This window comes from Tyto alba, unplaced genomic scaffold, assembly GCF_018691265.1.
Source record: "Tyto alba isolate M040663 unplaced genomic scaffold, T.alba_DEE_v4.0 Super-Scaffold_2, whole genome shotgun sequence".
Taxonomy (NCBI): Eukaryota; Metazoa; Chordata; class Aves; order Strigiformes; family Tytonidae; genus Tyto; species Tyto alba.
In genome coordinates this window covers 18,028,284-18,049,697 of record NW_024881282.1, presented here as the reverse complement: position 1 = coordinate 18,049,697, position 21,414 = coordinate 18,028,284, and the positions used below count along the sequence as shown (strand labels likewise).

The window sequence follows — 21,414 nt, the reverse complement described above, 5'->3', positions numbered from 1 at the left end:
CAATCAGTCACAATGAATTGTTAACTAAAATAAACTTAGAGCAGTGTCTTAAAAGAAAGGCTGACCATAGCCCTTCCATAATCAGATGGAAATATATATGTTTCTTCACTGAAATAGTACAGATTTTAAGCCTTGAGACTTTTCTCCTGGGAAATTCTGTAGATAACTTATGCAAATTTCTTTCTTATCTCCAGCTGCTGGAGAAAGTTTGTCTAGGGCTCTAGTTGATCTCTCTAATACATTTTATTCTAGGCTTTGATTTACTGAAAGGTACAATATTACCTTCTGTGTTCTGAATAGACATGGATATATGCAGAATTATAAACTGAAGAAGGTCTAGAATATTTTAATGCAAACTCCATAGAATATATTTTGTAAGAATATCCACTGATTTGTGATGCTGGAGAACTTTCTTCTTGCACAGGTTAAGTAGCATTACTTGAGACTTCAATGTGTGGAATCATCGAATCACTGAGGTTGGAAAAGACCTTTAAGATCACCAAGTCCAACCGAAAATCTAACACTGCCAAGTCCACCACTAAACCATGTCTCTTAGAGCCACACCTTCATATCTTTTCAATACCTCCAGAGATGGTGACTCAACTACTTCCCTTGGAAGTCTCTTCCAATGCTTGACAGCACTTTTTGTGAAAATTTTTTTCCTGATATCCAGTCTAAACCTCCCTTGGCACAACTTGAGGCTGTTTCATCTCATCCTGTCACTTGCTACTTGGGAGAAGAAAACAACACCCACCACGCTACAGCCTCCTTTCCGGTAGTTGTAGACAGCAACAAGGTCTCCCCTGAGCCTCCTTTTCTCCAGGTTAAACATCCCCAGTTCCCTCAGCCACTTCTCAGAACTAAGACTTCTTCTCTAGACCCTTCACCAACTTTGCTGCTCTTCTTTGGGCGCGCTCCAGCACAACATCTTCCTTGTAGTGAGGGGCCCAAAACTGAACACAGGATTCGATGTGCAGCCTCACCAGTGCTGAGTACAGCGGGACAATCCCTTCCCTAGTCCTGGTGGCCACGCTATTTCTGATACAAGGCAGGATGTTATTGGCCTCTCTACCACTACCCATTTTATGTATTTCCCTCCAGACTTCTAGTACATCATTTCTAACCATAATCCTATTTTGCAAGTCAAGCACGACACCTTTTTCCACTTCCGTTTGTTTGCTTGGACACCTCTGACCATACAGTTCCAGCACAAGAACACTGTCAAGGCCAACAGCTTTACAGTTTATGCAGTACAACCTTCAATGACCATCAAATAGAAAGGAGCACACATACTAACAAAACGACTGATTACACTGTTGGAAGAAGCATTATAATTCTCTCACCAAGCTACAAACTTCCCAGAGATCAATCCTATAAAGATAGTACTTTGTAGAAATTTTATTCTGATTTCTTCATGAATTTGTTTTGTCTCTATTGAGAAACAATTATAAGAAGTTCACAGTAGAGAGAATGGAAGCATGAGGAGCATTTAAAGTAACTTTCATATGCAGAGAAAATAAAAACATTAAGAATCTTTGCCCCTAAAACGAAAAAAATGTATTAAAAATTTAACAATGCATATAAGCATCTAAGTGCATAGATGCACTGTTTCATAACACAAGAACAAGACATTATATGAAATTAAGTCACAATTGAGCTAGAACGCATGACTCTTTTTCATATAATATGTAATTAAATTGTGAAACTCAAGCGCGGGTAGTAACAGATATCAAGATTTGGTTTGATCAGAAACGCATTATGCTTTACAAAACTACAGGGTATTTGGATAGAATAATATCTTGTAACAGAAAAAAAAAAAAATCTGAAAAAGTATATTTGTTCAATCTCTTTCTCTCCATGATTATTTCTCACTAATACAGATAAAAATGAATGCCCTGGAATTCTTGTGGAATCAAACAGGTATTTTTTAACAAAACATTCTTCTTGAAGTCAAATTTTGAGAAACTTCCCTCAAAGACACTGTTTTTTCGTGGGTTTGATGGGTTTTTTTGTTAAACAGAATTAAAAATATCGGTATGCTGAAATTTTCCCCCAACTACAGGTATTAGTTTGTACCATGTCCACTGAAGCCGCCCAGCTCTGAAATATGTGGCAGTTGCCACCACTGGCCACAGAACACAATGCAGCCAACACAGAGGTCCTACCTGGTAAAACATGGGTGGTTTACGCCAGAATTTAGGTGGCTTCCATCACTGTAATTATCTGAGCACTCCAAAAGCAGCTTTGATTTATCTTCTCAAAAATATACTATCTACTCTTCACATGTGAGTAAAGACAAATAATTTAGACATGTGCACCTGTAAATCTGTGAGCGCACTTACAGGAATAACCATTTAAGCTTACGCACACACATTAAATGCTTTAGTGACCTGCCCCAGGCCACTTCCTAAAGCAAACTTTCTCTTCTGAAGTAAGCAGTTACCTTTTCCAACCTTCCGAGTCTACCCAGAAAATTTCATACATCTCAACCACTGTATCTCAATGCCTTTAAAACACTAAGAAAGAAAAAATCCTCTTTCACAGTTTCTAGAACAGAACAGTTCATCTGCCGAAAACACTCATTTAATTCAATGCAGCACTTTGCTGCACTGAGTTTGGCAAAGCTTGCATGAAGAGTAAGGGATGCTGCTGCTGTCTTGGTGTTTTCTTACTCTGTTCTGAACAACCATTACAAAAAATTAATACTTTACGTGCTTTTTTTTTTCTCCCAGACAGTATGAAAAATGATCTCTCCTGTTGTCTACACCCGTCACTCTGCCTGCAGCAGTCAGCTGTCAAATCCAGGTCTGGGACAGCCGGCACATTATTCTACCTACACAGCTGGGATTAGCCATACTTCTCAATTTGAATCTCAAGAGGGAGTTCTTGGGTAGATTTTTTGGGTTGTTTTTTTCCTTGTTGTTGTTTGTTTGTTTTAAGATTTTTTTCATCTGAAGTTTTATGTGCTTTCATCAACAACCCATGTATTAGAATAGCCTAATTAGTCTAGACCCAGTATTTCGAAGTGTTGCCTGTTGCGTATGCAGCTAGCCACCAAAGCTTTCAAATACAAGCACAGCCTGTTCAGATCTTAGAATTCATTTATTCATTAACAATTTGGGGGTTTGCCAACCCAATATTAAAAGTGACAGATGTTCACAAAATAACATCTGACAACCACAGCAGTTTTCTGATAACACAGGAGCAGGTTTTACTGGCTTAACTTCCATTAGCATATCCAATGAAAAATAAGGAATATAATAAAAAGGTGAAGTATTAACAATTCATACATTTTAAATTAACTCGTGTCCCAGAAGAACTACAAAATTGTAATTGCCATGGGTAAACTCCCATTTCTGTTTATGTATCAGTGTGTTTCTGCCTTCTCTTCTAAAATCCACTGTTTCTCACATACTTTTATTTATATCATTACTGTATATACCTTTTGATGGAGCAATTCCTTCTCTGAAATTTGCCTAGAACAAAACAAAACAAAAAAACCTAAACCCCTTCCCTCCTTATAAGCTAACGCTAAGCAATAGCTTCTGGCATACAGTGGGCATCTGACGACGCTCAAACTGCTAACCATAACCACACAAACAGAAGGAAATCATGTAGGATGATTAACACAGAAGGGACGAGTTGATTTTCCTCAAGTCTAGATACTCGTTATCATACACAGACATAACATAAACCCTATCCTCCAGCATCTCAATCTACACCTGAAGGTAAACTGGATTGATTACATTATAATTATTCTTGAAAAGTGGTTGAGGAACTCCTACCACTGTTCCCTAGGATGAATAGGAAATCTTCACATCCAGCCTTGATTACATACAAAAATGAGCTCAAGACGGTATCAACTGATTCTCTTTCCTGAAAATCTGATGTCCAACATTTCAGACTAAATACAAGGCTGGGAAAAGTCAGCAGATTCATCCTTCTGCACAAGGAAAACTGATTGGTAAGAAATTCTCTCTCCCGAGTCAGCTAACTCCTGCATTTGAGATAGTCAGCACTAACAAAAGAAAAACAACACAGAGGAAGTAGGAGAGAAAGGAACATGAAGTGAGGCACACCTCCTGTACAAAAATAAGTTGACCCTATAACCATCATATGAAATATCTTCAATACCAAAATTGCCTGAAAGAGGGGTATACTCTGCTTCCCTGCAGCCTTTGCTAATTGCCTTCTAAAACAGGGCATCTCCCAGACGAACACAAAACAAAACATGGGAAAATTCCTGCTAAGAACTGGTAGTGCTAGCTGAGACTGTACGAAATACCACAGAAATTAAAATGTTATTCAACAGAATCTTGCCACTTGCATTAGGAAAAATAACCTCTAAAAAACGTGCTGAGTTCAGGGACTCAACAGTAAGGTTTCTTAGGAAAGATGCTGGAACCAGAAGTATTTGGGCAGCATCTTTTTCATATATATATATATATATACACACACACACAAATATATGTCTATGCAATATATAGAGAGGAAATTAAATACATACAAATTAATATTTTCTATTTATACATTTTATATATACACACTTAGAAACATATACGGGTTAAATATTTTATGTAAGTTATATATCTTATTTTTTAAAAAAAGTTTAAGACAACCCCAACCTGTCACACAACTTAGTCATGCACTGAATCCTGAGCAGCTGGTAGCCTACTAAGCTGGTAAATTAACTCAAGTGAAAAGAAAACAGGGTCAACTCAAATTCATCTCTGATGTACTTGCTGACCTTATCCTTATGACAACTGTAAATTTAAACTATATTATCCTTGCAATCCTATTAAAGTAGGAGAAGAATGCAATTTCATCAGATAGAATTTGACATTCAGATGCCCCAGGTCTCACAGAGCAAGCATTGAATTTCTATCTTGTACCAAGTCCTTTTAGGCTGTGAACACGGCGAGTGCAGTAGCTACACACTCCAGCAGGATCCCAGGAAGGGCAGTTTGAAAAGGCAGATGATAAATTGCCCTAAACTGCTCTCGTTGATAGACTTCAGCCCCTCTGCTGAAGGTAAGAGAATGGCAAAAGTCTGTCTCAAGACAGTGAAACTCTGTTATAATTCAGAGATGTTGGCAGGATAGGAAGTCCTGCTTTCAGAGCACTCCAAAGATAATAGCTAGAGCTCTTCCTTAATAAGATATACAAAAAGAATAAATAAAAAGAAAAGGATAAGTTTAAGAAGCCCAAATGCACTGTTCATACTCACAATACAGGTTATCATGAGACATAAGCTTTGACCTTCAACAGCCTTCCATCGTTTTGGAAATGCAAGCAACAGGGGTTGCAGACACCCAGTTCACAAACACCAGACATTAATGTACACAAAACTCCCCCATGAATTTTAAGCAACCTATGTCAACAAAAAAAAGAGTATTTTCACATAGCGTGGAAAATGAGCTCATAGAGTTTGCTCAGAGTAAACAAACTAAATAAAGGAAAACAAAGCAGATACAGGTTCACAATTAAAAATAACAACCAGGGTTTCTCCCACCACCTTAAATTTCCTCAACCGCTATATAATCTCTAACGACTGAAGAATTTCAGCCACCCTGCATTAATGCCATTACATTCAAACACAAAGCTATACTTGTAAAAAACTTCATGTTACCCATATCTAAACAACTGGTTTGTTACTATGCTGAGCCACTTCATTAAACATTCCCGATGTAAATCCTGGTCACTGCCATCTGTAAAGATACTTTAGAGATTTGAGAGCTTTGCACCTCTTTGCAAATATATTCACAGCTTCCAGCAACATATGGCACTTTTTCCATGAATCACAAATGCCCACCACATTTCAAGGAGGATGAAATTCTAAAGGAATTGATCAAAAGCACCAAAGAAAATTAAAAATATAAAAGTTCAGGTTTACTCTTGAAACAAGTTTAGTAGATGTGGCATTTGGAAATTAAATACTTGTATTTCATTGATTTTGTAGCAGAATTATTAGCCTAGCTTACAATTTTCCTTCCCCCTTAAAGCCCCAATCTGGAACATTACTTTCCTCCCCATCTCTTCAAGCATGTACACACTCCATTTCTTGAAAGACAACCTGAGACACATTTTTTCACACATGCTGTTTACTGTGGTCCTTCTGTCCAGGTACTGAACTCTAGGTTACATCCCAACCCAACCCAAAACCTCTGAAACCCTACACAAGTATCACTGAAGACTGTCTAAAATATGTACAAGGAAAAGAACTCTTCTGATCAATAATCCAGATGTAAAAATCTGAATATTTAATATAAACATTAACCTGATGAATACGTACCTCTAAAGAACTTCTGTCTGAATTTATATTTAATCTGGTTTTGATAAAAATACTTTAATGTAGATTTGAGCCTTCCTGCTACAAAAATGAAGACTTAGTTATGAATATGTCTTTTAGAAGCATTGCATTTCTCAGATGAATAACTGAGAAGAGCAGCTAATAATTCTTCAGCTGTAAAAGCTTTATTTAGACAAAGTTATACATGTATAAAAACTGCTTTTGCTGATTTTCGTGGATTTGACCTAGCTTTCTCCTTACATTCAGACTTGAGACGAAGAGGCAACTGTACAACTACCTATTCCTCCAGTTTAAACGCTGAACTCCGTGCCATTAATTCCCCTCTATCTAACTGCATGAGTATCTTCAGAGTTACCATATAACCCACCAGGAACCATGCAGCAAAGTCACTCCTTCAGGAGAGGGGAAATGCTGCAGCACTCTGTTCCTGAAAAAAAAAAGCAGCAGAGGTGAGATGCAAGGAAGCACGGATGTCTACTGCCAGGGTAGCTCAACCCTTTTAATGGCAGAAGCCAAGTGCCAGCTTCAGCACTACCACCTTGGAAGCAGTTGTGACTTGCTCCACAAAGCCCCAGCCCTGCCCGCCGGAGCCCCTCACAGCAGCAGCAGCCTGCAGCCGTAACAGCACGGCTCCCCACCACCCGTCCCGCGCCCGTCCTCCCACGGGGACACAGCCACAGCCACAACCCATCCACGCAAAGACAAGCAACTGGAAAAAAAATTATTTCCAGTCTGTCACCTGCCTCACCCCAGCAAAACACAAGCACCCTGAAGAGCCTCCTCCCTACATCCCTTCTCTTTCACCATAAGGGGATAGTATATTCTTAGAGATTCTTCTTATCAAACTGTTATATCAGCTGTTGGCTACCAAGTCGATATAGCATCTTGCACCAGCAGAGAATGTGCCCTTTTCTAGATTCCCCCCTAATGTTCAGACAGGCACAAAATTATAAGGTAAAAAAAGATCTGCTCTGATTTACTTTACATCTTTTTTCAGGAAGATATCCAAGGAATTGTCCAGCTCTGGAGATGTTATGGCAAAGAAGTTCCAATACAGGAGAATATGCTGCTAGATGAAGGAAAATCAGAGATGCCTGTACAGCCACACAGGCAAGTAATTCATCTAGATGAAGACCCACAGAAAAAGGACAAGTGAGATGAGTTTTCAACTACATCAGTTACCACATAACCCAGCACTAGCACAGTATGGATGCCAGGACAGCTCTACCCATTTCAGAGACCACAGCACTTATGCTACATTAAGGTCAGTACATAACAGCAGCATCAGTTGAAATTCCTTTTAACTATTATTCCAGTAACTGAAGAAAGAATTCAAAATAACATGCCAACACTTGTGCTTCAATGAGATGATCACACTTCATAAAGACTCAACCTAAAATTACATTTTAATTCTCCAATGCTTTTCCACTAGAAGAATTTAACACTTCTGATACCATTCTGTATTTGTTAGTCTCTTCTCAATTTACCCAGTAAACAATCCATTATAGCTGTCTTAGTTTTAATCATTAGCAGCTGTTCTACATTACATCATGAAATGTTTTAGAAGACTATTATTGTTCATAAATGCTTACAAAGTGTCCAAAGGTAAAATAAAATATGAAGATGTTATTTTTCCAAGCATAAAAGAAGATTAGCAGTACCAGAGAAATGTCAAGATTGATTAGTTTCAATAACCCACTGAAAAATTCAGCTATACTAAAAAGAGTAAAATATTTCTTGAAAATGGAGAAAAATCGAAGTAATTTATGCTTTAAATTTCCCACATTAAAAAGGGATTGTGAAAGTAAAGGCGCAAGAGCAAAACTGGCTAATGAAAACATAACATTTCCTTGGCTTAGAGTAAATGCTGATCTTGAAAACAGAGAAAAATTACCTGCAGACATGGTACATAAAAATTTTCTCTTTTAAGGCTTGCCTTGTTAAGCTAATTGTAATACTTGAACCAGCAAGGAGCAAAAATTTGACTCAAGTTCAGTCAGTCAAAATATTCAACCTTCAATTCCCACACCACCTTTTCCATACCGAAGGAACCATGGGATGCCTTCCAAATTACTTGCAACATTTGATAACATTCAACAACAAAGTGTCCCTAAGCTAAATGCTGCCTTAATTTGCATTTGCACATTGCATTTTCAACTTATGTCATATCATTCACCTCCCCCATAACAGTATCACATTTTCTTCTCACATTCTTCTGTGTGCTAAAATAAAGTCTCTCTTGCAGGCCAAAGTAATATTTACTGGAGTATCTTTATTCTCAGCTGCTGTCCTCCCAGTATGTCCACTACTGTCTTTATTCTTCAATCCCATACCCATCTCTTTAATGCAACATAAACAAATGAGTTAAACCACTGGAAAAAGTTACCAGTAGTGGTGGATTATGAATCTCTTCGTATCTCCAGATGCAGACAGGATGCCTTTTGAAAGATGCACTTACACAAAATTCTATTTTTGCATTCAATACAGGAGTGACAGAGTAAAATAACAGGGTTATAATATCCAAGAAAGTCAGACCAGATGACCACTTCCCTTTATATCTATAAAATGTAACTACTGTAGCACTAAAAACCTGTAGGGGAAAAAAAAATTAAAAAAAAAAAAATAATCACATAATAGTTGAATAGTCAATATACAAAACTGTGGTATTAAGCAGCACTAACATATATTCAAAAATCAGCAGAAAATAGGTGGTATAAGTTTTCATGAAACATAATGTTAAGAAAGAGAGAAAAATCTGCTGACAGTATCCTGTGGGCTCCCCAAGGATCAGGTTCAAAAGATGCCTTGTGCATTTGTCATTCCCATACAAAACTATCACATTTCAGCTGTGGGCTCTCACCTTGTCCTCCTTTCTCCCTTCAATCCCCTCTTGACATCAGTCCCAATAGCCTCTGTCACAGCTACTCACAAAGCTTTCTTTTACAATGTGCCTCCTTCTGCCTGCTTTTTAACTGGTCTAAGAGCTGTGCTTAATGGAAACTCCCATTCAAAATTTGTGTCTTAAAGCTGGAAATAAGAGGAATATTTCTTTTCAGTCCACTAATCAAAGTACACTTTGTAAAAACACTCACTAACCTACTGCAGTCTTTCATTGACAGCATCTCTTGATTTCTGCTATTGGTTGCTATTTTCTTGTTACCACATCATTCTGACATATAGCATACATATAAATGTATTACAGATGGTATACTTATTTTTAAAAAGCCTCAGCTTTTTCTGACCACCATAAAAATTAAGAGATAAACAAGAAGTTATTTACACTTTTCTGACAACATTGTTGGGGAAGCTATTGGCACAAAAGCTAGAGAAAAAAACAAATTACTATAACCCACAGCTATTAAATAAATTTTAAAAAACACCTACTATTTTATCTAAGACCCTAACATTGCTCCACAAATGGCAATGAAAACACCATGAAAACAAAGACTCATGTATTTAACTTCATTCTTCAAATATACTTTCCCTATCCAATTCAAGTAGTCTCTAATTTCAACCTGAAGTGAAAACCTCAAGAAACAGGATATTAGAAAACACAGTGAAGACCTGTCTTGCCAATACAGTACTCATCCATGAGCCAGGACATGTAAACTTTCACAGAACTCCTTAAAAGTTGTCCTCTTCCCATGCTCAACCTCGCATCAACTAGACATTGCAGGAAATAACAGCCACAGTTCAGAGATACATTCTTTAGCTGAGGTGATGTAATTCGAGGTCAATTCCCAAAATACATGGGCAAACTGAGGAACTACCCATTTCTTCAAGCCCAAATCGGTGACTTCCAGTGGCTGGAACATAAAAGAGCATAATGCATTACAAGTCTGTAAACAGCTATGGCTGACGTACATTTTGGCTTTCAGTGTATCTCAATGTAAACTAGACTCAGATAGAAAGGCTTAACACAGCTGCTAACATGCATTTTCATATTATCAACTTGTTCTTCTATTGCCATTTGGGTTTTTTTGTTGTTTTGGTTGGGGTTTTTTGTTTGTTTTGGGGTTTTGTTTTGTTTTGTTTTTTTTTAATATATATATATATATATATATATATATATATATATATGTATACATATTTGGGAGTGACACTGGGATTTGTGACCTTATCAGAAGGACCCCCTTATCTGCATTAATGAGTTACAAATGCAAGAATATGACCCAGAAGTACAGACCAACAAAACTCAGACTAGTACTGTATGTATAGGGGAAAAGTGAGGACTGCAAAAATAGTGTTCCCCCAAAATTATGAGGTATATGCACTAGTTCTCCACCAAAGCAGCAAGAGACCTACGGAGAGAGAAATACATACTGTCATTTTATGCTCTGCAAGACCCAGTCCTTCTGTTGTGAACCTGGGGGACAGATGTCACCACAGAACTGGTGTTTTGAGGACTCTAGCACTCTGACTCAGAGGTAAGAAAGTTTCAGTGTGAATAAAACACCAACAAATATTCATTTTGTCCAATGCAGAGATTAGGGAAACAAGTAAGACACTTTCAGCAACTCCAGTTTAAAATTAGTGGCAGTACTAGCGATTATTTCAAACAGATACTGGTCTGTATTCCCTTCCCAGCATGCTCATAGCAGGATTGCCATGGCGCAAGTACCTCAGACACACTCCTCCTATTCCACACTGCTAGTAGATGAAACTAATTTTAAAATCACGGTACTAGTGAGGTTGGCTTTTCTTCTTCAGCTATCTACCTGTATAGTCTCTCTGCAAGAAGCACAGTCAATATTACCATGAAAAATACCATGAAACACGGTTTTAAATAGTGCTTTGTGGTCTTGGTCATGTAGCAGACAGGTTTCAGAGAAATAACACTGCCATTTAACTCCTCAAAAAGTTACCTCGGTTACTGTGTTTTCCATGGGTTTCCCCCACTCAAGGACACAAACACTTCTTCCCGTCCGTATGCTTTTCTGAAGGATTTACTAATACACCCCCATTTTCTTCAGGCATGTTTGCCAGACATCCCACTCCTCAAGCACAATCCTGTTACTTCACAGAGGGCTATACAGAACATAGGGGGTCACAAGGAGCAGGCAAAGCAGTCTGTCTTGATCCGGTGAGATCAAGATTTCCTGCAGGAGGGACAGACACACACGCAGCTCAGACAAAGGAGAGGAACAACCCTGCGTTGAAGTAAGTGGAGAACTACCACAGGAACAGCATAGTACAGGTAATGAAGGATGGGAAGACCTCTAAGACTTCTCCACCAGGTTGGCCCAAAGAGATTTATACGTCATTTATTTTTGACTGAATTAAAACTGGCAGCTGTGGCCTTAATTGCTTTATTTTCCTTTCATTCATTCAAAGCAAAGCTCCTTTCGGAGATTTTTATCCCCAGAGGCAGTAGCTGTTTCTTTATCCAAGCTGGAGAGCAGAGAGCCCAGCCTGCAGAAGGTAAGATACTCCCTCCCAGCAATTCCTGCCAACACTTCAACTCTTCACAGCTGGGACAGATCACAGTAGCATGGAAATAAGGAGCATCACCTCCACGTGACCAAGAAGATTTTCTGTGATCACTGGCCTAGCTTCTGGTCAGTCAGCTGGTCCCTATTTGGAAACACTGTACTACACACATTTTTCCTTTTTAAAATAGTCATTAAATTACAATATGCATGTTAGTGATACTGTAATGAATTACACTGGGACTCATTTTGGCTAAGAGCTGATGAACCACCACTGAAACCACAGGGTTTTTTTCCATAATTAACAAACTATTCCAGCTAAAAATTACATAACTCAGATATATCTTCAGAAATCTGTCCCAGAATGTTGTTTAAAATGTGCATGAGTAGTCTGTTAAGTAATGCTTACAGCAGCAGATGTCTGTATCAGAAAAGACATTCACATATACAGTAAAGAATAATTTTCATCATTTTAACTACACATTGTGCTGAGAGTAACCAGGAGACTCCACAAATGTGTTTGTTAGTTGGTCTACTTTATTATTATTTCAGGAAGCAGCATTTCCTGTAACAATTAGTGCTGTATAATTTCTAGTAGCAATTCACAATTTTAGCACTCAACTTCTAGAAAATCAATTATCCAAAAACTATGTCATGGTTATAAATACTTTCAACGCCATCACTCAACAAGCATTCAGGCACTAATGATTTTAAAGGAAACAGTGGCTTTTTAGATCTTATAAATCCTATGGATTCAGAGAATATTGATTACAACTAGGCAGTTGTAATGCAGAGTATTTAGCTCACTCACCCTCATCTATGAAACTGCCACAATATATTAAACAAGGCTATAAATCAGTGATTAAGCACAACTAAGACTGAGGGTATTACTGCAGGCTTGAATAACCTACTAGAAGTGTTTAAATGAATGATATTTTAGTGAATCAATTTAAATCACACAGTACCCCAATATTGCTTGAGATACAAGACCACGCATCTCTCTCAGTCATTTCAGGTCTATTCAATCACAAGACAAAGCATACCGCAACTTGAATTCACACCAGGTGCTGAAACTTGAGCATGTAAGTAACAGTCTAGCCTGCTCACATTACTCTGCCCTCAGAAAGATCTTCACTAAAGAACAGGTTCAAAACTTACATTGTTCAACACAAGTTTCAAAGTACTTCAGTGAAGTTAGCCACAGAAACACTTTGCAAAATAGCCCTCTCCTTAAGACAGCAAACCATGCGGTACTTCAGCAGCTTCAGCTGAGTGAAGACAACTTGTGAGGCTGCTTCAGATGGCATATGGAGTTAAGAACTTTTGTTACCCACAGCCTCAGTAACTAAAATAAAAAGGTGGCACTGCTTAGTTCAGGAGTGTGCTACAGTGGCTACTAACTTGTGAACATCCCTTGTCCTAGGAGATTGCACATTGCAGCCAGCTGGAAAAGCCATGGGCTTGGGAACAACTCCCATCAGACCTGGGGAAGTCTTTCCTGGCTCAAAGGAGAAGGTATTTTTCAAAGAGGTGCAACGAAAATGTTCAAAGCAAGTCCCCTACATATCTGGCATCCTTCTACACCGGATTCTTACTTGCAAAAGAAACAAAGGCCCACAATATGGACTGTGGGCGTCAAAAATACCACAGTTCACAATGCTTCAGAAGATCTCTGAAATGTAAAATTTTCCACAGAAGCAAAGTCCAGCACATCAGAATTATCTACACCACAGTTTATGATATAGAAAGATAAGATCTGTGATAAGGGCAGATATTCAAATAAAATCCTAAATGATACTTCTATCCAGATTTTAAACATGATTAAAAATATCTAGGATGACAATTTTATGCTGCATACATATTTTAAGAGATATATAGCAGCCATTTATTTGAAATATATGTTACCTGCAATTCAGAGAGACTTCTAATCCTATAGACTTGAATTTTCCTAAACATCACAGTGATTGGCACAAATATGTGGAATGCTGCCTTAAAGAGGCAAGATATCTAAATATTTACAGTGAATTTCTCATAAACTACACAACTTCTTAGTAAGTTGCTAAAAAGCTAATTGAAATATATATCATTACAGAAAAATATGAAGACAGATGTGGAACAGACAGAGGGGTGCTAAAGCAGCTAACCTGAACAAACAATGAAGAAAGACTAAAACAGTGTGTGATCAATCTACAGAACTTGAGTTTAACGTGGATTATGAGTTTTTATTAAGGACTGTCTGAAAAGCCTCTGCTATACAGTTTAATCTAGCAAGCAGTCATGAATGTTCTGCTTAAAAATAATAAAGCTAGGGGAATGAACTTTCCTGCAAATCTAAAGAACAAAAAGAAATATTTTTCTTCTGTCCTTTGGGTAGCTTACAGAAGCACTCCTGCATGACAAGGCTCTTTAAAATTACATAGAATATATATAACTGGACATCACAGACATTCTTAAAAAAACAAGTTTGGGTTGCATTTGAGTTCTGAAACTGCATGGAAAGAAAATGTGATTTCTTGAAAATTTTCCATCCACTTTGTGGAATGCATTCTGTGTTGGCTCCTGTGCATAAAGAGGTATCATCAGCAGGTTTCATTTCCGTTCTTGGCTGATAAAAGATATTTTTTCTTAACACTGGATTCTTGAAGCACTTGGGCTACTATCCAAATGTAGGCCTGCTTCACTTGTATGCAATTATTTTGTATTTCATATAAATCATTACTTGCTGTAATTTAACTAGAAATACATAAGCACACTGTTATCAGGCTGAGAACCTCAGGCACTTGCATTCAGTAGGAAGAAGAATTTATGGTATATAATGCATCACAGTACTGACTGTTATTTAACTTAAAAATAAATAACTTCTGTATTTTCTCTGCCAGAATGCTAGGTTTGCAACATGGCTCCAAGGAATAACGCTCTTTTTATAGCTAGCAGGCTGCCCAGAGCAGCCTTTTCTTGGACACAACACACTGCTAGAGCAGGAGCAAAGAAGGCTACCCCTAAGGGAAACAATGCCACTACCAAAGTCAGCCAGTTTGCTCCCTTGCTTCTTCCCTCCTTTGGGTATTTTCTACCTTGCCAATCCTTGGAAAGGATCAAGGAGACAGTCACCTGGTTAAAATAATATGAAAGAATAAGAGCTAGTAAGAGCTGAGAAGAAGAATGAGAAGACGCTTCACACAGAAAAAGCAGTATATTAACACAAGACTGGGGAAAATCTCACAGAACAGGAGAGAAATCCCATGCACAAGGAAAAACCAATGTAACAGAAGCAGTCACAATTCATCACATCTCTGAAAAATAATTTTGATTTCTGTGGAGGGTAACAACATCATGATGTTTCTTCTCAACATCACAGAATAAAACTCTAGAGGACTATGTCCTCACTTTGGTGCATATTAAATGACTTGATCCTTTCTCTGTGCAACATCCAGATTACAACTAGCTATCACTCTGCTTCTTGATATAGACTCAGCCATCATCTCTAGTTAAGGAGATTCACATTTGTCTGTTATTTCCTGCTTTTATAAACATATACATATCCAGGTCATAAAATGTCAGTTTACAGTGTTTATCTGTCTGAGAGGTGTAAGGAAATTTCATTGTATGCAGTATTATTGGATTACAAAACAAGCCAGCTAGCTGAGACAGAATCATGACATATAAAATAATTTCCCTCCACAGCCACAGTATTTAAACAGCAGGCTCTTTCAGAGTCCTGACTAACTCCAAGGGATCTGCAAGTACAATTTAAGACAGACCTCTGTATGCTTACTACAGTGTTCCAAGCAGCCAGTAAATACCCTACTTGAAAAGTTTTAGGGATCCATAAAACAAGAGATGGGGAGGAGGGAGTCACAGCAGTTATAAAAACTTGGGAGTTTAGTATTCTCTACCCAAAACCAGAAAATTTGATAGCAGAACACAAGTGTGACAATATGTGATATGTCTGACAAGATGACTAAAATTAAAGTACAAACAAAACCCAAGAAAAAACTACTCTAGACTTAATCTTAGTTCTCAAAATAAATAATACTTGAAGTTTAAGTATAGCCTTTGCATTTCCAACAAACCAATTTCATAAAATTAGCATTAAAAACAAAGTTTGTAACCAGGGAGTACTTAAACTCTTTGCAACATCAATACTGCTAATATTGTTAAGTGCACTTTAAACGAGTAATTTCCATAATGTTAACACAACAGCTAAATACTGCTTATCTGGTAATGGCTCTATGCATAAAGCTGACCTTATTTTTATGCATAAGAACACTGTACTTCTAAATAAGTCCCATGAGTTATATCACCAGCTAAAAATCCTGACATATTTAAGTAAAATTCATAAATAAGGCAGCTAGTGAGATCCTCTCAGAAAAATGAGCTCAGAAGCTCGTAACAAAACTGTAGTATCTGCCAAGGTCTTTCACCTTTTACAAGGTTTCTTCTTTTATATACCAGTGCAGAGAACAGATTTTTCATTCTGTCTGTTGTCACAAAATGACGGAGATGGAGTACACATGCAGCCAAGGGCCACACCAAGAAAGGGAAAGAGGAAAGAGTGGAATTGAACTGCAAACCATGCTATTAGAAGAACTAACATTAGATATGTCTCACTTCACATGGTGACCTACCTTTCACTGTTAGGCTGGGTATCATGGACATTCAACAAAACCAAAATGTTCTAAGGAAGTCACAAAAATCCCCTTCTACTCCATCATCAGTTTAAATAACCCGTGTTTCTCTTCCTTGTTACAAAGATGGACGAGCCCACCCCACCTGCGATCAAAGGTTAGGGCACTACACCACCACGTGGGATATTCAGAGCCAGCCTAATACCTCCTCTTGCCCCTTCTTCCACTGGAGAGGCTAGGGAGGACACAAGGATGAGGAAGCAATGGTGTCTTTAACAACAGCTATTCAAAAATGGAAACTGAATGTAATGTTTCAATTTACAAAAACATCCTGAAGCTCAGCAATCACAGCGGGACTGTTTTGCTGTCAACAAGAAGCATAATGTAAGAACAGTGGAATTGCAAAATCTATCACAAATGTTAAAAGCATAAATGCACACTGAATTCAACCTTTGTGGGCATACTCAATCTTCCAATTAGATGATCACATACTAACGTTTCCACAGGACTCTTATCTTATTTAGCATACAGAATAGATTTTAAAAAAAACCCCTAACTGATCTAGCCAAGTATATACTCTGTGTTCATACTCCTAGACTCTCTTGGCATTTGATACTATTAATTAATGTACTGCCTCATTCCAGAAATGCAGCAATGATCCAGTACACTGTAGTCAAACTGGTTCCTGAGTCCTCCCTAGAAGGAAGACACGTCAACCCACAAAAACAGGAAAACTGCACTCACGCTGCTGCGTGCTTCTCACACCCCAGAGGAAGCAGTTCTTTCTAATTCTTTAGATATGAACTGATCTACCTTAATGCAGTAATAATCACTTCACAACTTTTATTGAGAAAATAAAAAAATGGGGAAAAAAAATATAAAAAGTGTTGCAAATTACCAATTCAGTTTTAACATCCGTAAGATGTGGTGCTGAACTATACACATGAAATAAAAGACACACAATGCCTGAATACTTCTATGTAATTTCTATTATGTGCATTTGTATACCAAAACATTAAAAAACAATATACAGTTTGTGACAGAAACCTCTATTCTCTTATTCCTACTAAAAATAGAATCCTTACATTTAAAGCATTCCACAATTTATCAACAATTTTCAGTGACAGAAGGTAATAAACACCACAGTACTGTATGTATGGATCAAGGCTAGCTCCCACAGGCATAGTATGCTCTGCATTTCTACCTCCTAAAAATTATATATTGCACTACCATAGGCATTTATGTACAAAATTATTTAAATTATATCTAAATTTTTAATGATACAGATCTTAAAACTTTTGATTTTTTTTGTTTACAGCTGTTTAGAAAAGTAAATATTTAATTATTATGCCCCCATGTACAACAGGTTTCAGGTGATTCTAGATCTCCCACACTTGCACATCAAATACAAACCACTAACCCCTACTGCTGTTTATCAACACTGAGTCACAGAAAATAATGTCTGACTTGCCTAAGCATAAACTAACCTATAAATGTTTAATGCTGGAAAACTGTTAAAAGGTTACACAGCAAGGCTCCAAATTACTTTCCAAATCACTGGTACTTTTCATAAAATTGCTTTTTGTTCATTCTTTTACAGTTTCTCCCTTTACCATTTCCTGAACAAAACTTCCCAATTCACTTTCCATCCTACAAAAGCAACATGAATTGTCTGTGTATTTCAGCATGGCAAATAGCGGGAGCAATATGAAAACTGTGAGAACATCGTTCTTTAAGGCAGAAATCTTTTACTCCACTTTGTTTTTAAGAAAGCAATTTCTTTTCTACATGAAACTTCTTAATAAATATAAGCTACTGCCAGGCAGTCACTGTGATGGGGCAGGACAGCTCAGGCTTAGAGTAACAGGAGAAAGGTAATTCTAGGAGCATCCCCTTCCCACAGTTCTCAGACAAGATGGCAACCTGCAGCAACCTCCTCCTACTAGGGGAGAGAATGCAGGCAGTGGTTAGGTTACTGTGTAACTGCTCACCTTTGACAAAATTAGCTGATAAAACTAGTTTATACACTTCACTAAAGGGAAGATGCTGCTTATAAATGCAGGTAGTGGGCTGATTAGCATAAGCTCATGACAAGTGCCCTGTGCTGTTAAATAACAAAACAGAAAAAGAAAGATTTAAAATACCAGTTGGAAAAATAAATACTTTGCTTAGCAGGAGGCTCCCCTTGCATACATATAAGTTCAGAAAAACACCTTGCTGAACCAGATGGCTATTTCACTTGGATCTCTTTACTCAAATATAGTTGCTAGATAGCAAAGGAGACACAAAAAATTCACAGTATCCAAGTACCAAATCTGCTTTACAGAAATAATAATAAAAAAAAAGAAAGAAAATGAAAACAAACAAAACCATCCTTACTATAACACTGTATTTACGAATTAAATGAAAGCAACATTTCTCAGAACACCACGCACAAAGAAATCCTGAATTATAAAGCTACTCACCAACGAAATGGAAGATCTACATGAATACTTTTAATAAGCCTTTACAACCATGCTTTACAAGGAAGTGCACCCTCTCTCCCTCTCTGATACTAGCTCAATTCCTAATAGCAGAGGTCCTGCTGAAAGTAAAAATCATGGTTTGAAGGTTACATTATTGTAAAGATGATTTGTTACGATTTGTATCAGGAAGTGGCTCATCATGTATTTCAGTTTGGTTCCCAGTGCCATAAACGGTAGTACAGCATCAAAATTATGACTGAAAGTGGCAGCTATTTAGAGAGGTACAAGCAAATTAGTAAGTGATAAGAATTAAAAATGTCAAAATTTCTCACTTATTCAAATCATATTATTCATAAGTGAAGGCAACTACAAGGATATTCGTTATGCAAATAAAATTACTTTCTGCTAATAACATAAAATGATAAAAGCATAAGTCACACCACTTATCTTTGGGGAGCAATTCTGACCTCTAATACATATGGATAACACATCTGACTTCAAGCAAGTATTCTGCCAACACCAGAATTTTCTCTTTTCTCCTCCTCCTTACTTGGAGTATGTCCAATATAAAATCATTAAGATTCATGAGCCTCGCTGTTAAGTGCACTTACCGGTGCTGGATTATCTTTAGCTTCCACACCAAAAACATTCCGTCGTTTCACTGTCAGCAAATCAAGATCTTTATTATCATCGTCGTCATCGTCGTCATCATCTTCAAAGAACTGCATGGAGTCTGGATTTGGTGCCCTGCTTGGTACAGCAACTTCTTTTTCCTCCTCAGATACCTCTTTTGATTCATCCTCAGACTCACCACTCTCCTCAGCATCTTCACTGGAAGCAGAACATTCCTCAGTATCTTTCTTTCTCTCCTTTTCCTCTGTTTTGTTAACAGACACTTCTCCACTGAAATTAGTTCCACGTTTCTCCAGTCCTTCCTCATTTATCAAGGAGAGAGTATTTTTATTTTGCTCTGTCTCCTTCGAGTGATCTGTCCCATCAACTGCCTCATTTGCACATAGCTGTTTCCGAACTTTTTGAAGAAATCTCACACGAGGTGCCATTGCAAGACCAAGTGATCTAAATCATGGAATTAAACAAATAAATTAATCTGAAAAGTAGATACACAAAACTTACCTAAGTTGAAGCCCTCATCAATGGCTCAAGTGATTTAATTTTAATTATGGTGATTCATATTGATACATTTTGACTGACATATTTACAAAACTGTATTTGGCCTACAACAGGACAATCTGGCTTGAAAAATGTGAGCAACAGCAAAGGAAGGAAGATGAAATAACTGAGGACTCTCAAGAACATTTACAAATCCTGCCAGGAACGAAAACAAACAAAGAGTCTGAAGAGCTGTAGACAAGAGCAAATTCTCTATGACTCACAGTAAAGTACAGTGGAAGAAACACCAATATAATTTGCTGTTGAAGACAAACGCATGTCATGTCAAGGACAGAGAGCACCGAACACTCTAGAAGTGCATCCAGAACATTAACCCCATCATCTCCTGGTGATGGAGAGATTAGAAGAGCAAACACAGTATGGATAAATGACTAATTGCAAAAAATGCTAAGGGAGAGACATTCCTCCCTTAAAGGAAATCTCACCTGCGTGCATCCCTCTACAGCAAGGCTTTACTTTCATAGCCTATGTAACTAGCAGTGACAACAATACTATTATTTTACCCAGTTACTCATGAAAATTCAGTTATACTAATACTCTGTACATGAAGGGACAAAAATTAGCCAAGAAGCAAAAATACAGTATAGCAACAATAGAGTATTGCACGGGAACAGATAACTGTCTCCAAGAGATGATTTGACTTCAATAAACTTCAGAATTGCTCATTATTATTACACCTGACCCCATCAAATCCAAATTCAAAATATTTGAATATTTAAGTATCTTTCAGAGTTCATGACCCTTCTCATTAGGTTAATAAAAAATACAGGGGGACACTGGTACTGTGCAAAGAACACACAGAGACCACAGCTACATTTAAAAACACACAATACAAAACTGACAGCGTTTGTAATACTTGGGGCTTATACATACGCTTAACAAAGGAGTAAAGTATTTAACCAACTAAAACAGCTATGTATATCCACATGCACACACACATATAAAAGACCAGTCTCTTTCAATCCAGATTATGTACAGTTTTATATCACCTCTCCTCTCAATGCTGCTCTTTTCAAGTGGACAGCATTATGTCTTCCTCTTCACCACATAGCTCTGAATAAAGAAACCTGAGTTATGTCACAGGAGAAAAATCACATCTATACTCCCTGGTGGAAATGTCATTATACACAGTCCATGACAAATCCAAACAGTACTGCAGAGCAGTAAGAGTGGACTGTAAGCCCTGGAGAGCCTCGAAGTGTTAATGGTAGCGAGTGGGACAGAGTAGCCAACAGGAGAGGCACCCTGCTCAAACAACAAACAAACAAAAAACCAAACACAAATGCAACCACACCTGTGGTTAAACAGGGTGGTTTTCCTACTGATCATAGGTTAAAACACTGTAAAGTAGACACGCACTCAAAAAGCAGCCCACACTGTTAGGATGAGGA

At 37.6% G+C, this 21,414-nt stretch overlaps 1 protein-coding gene and 1 long non-coding RNA gene across 2 annotated transcripts in view; one reads left to right on the top strand and one right to left on the bottom strand.

Annotated features, from left to right (window-relative positions):
• DDX10 (DEAD-box helicase 10) overlaps positions 1-21,414 on the bottom strand; it is a 188,946-nt gene that overhangs the window by 119,772 nt on the left and 47,760 nt on the right. The window contains exon 13 of the mRNA XM_032990776.2: positions 19,444-19,909. Coding sequence (XP_032846667.2) covers positions 19,444-19,909 — 466 coding nt within the window. The remainder of the gene's footprint in view (positions 1-19,443; positions 19,910-21,414) is intronic.
• LOC122153468 lies at positions 4,724-19,545 on the top strand. The gene is made up of 3 exons (XR_006165366.1): positions 4,724-4,735; positions 10,747-10,751; positions 19,435-19,545. It is a non-coding gene; the product is annotated as an uncharacterized LOC122153468 (long non-coding RNA).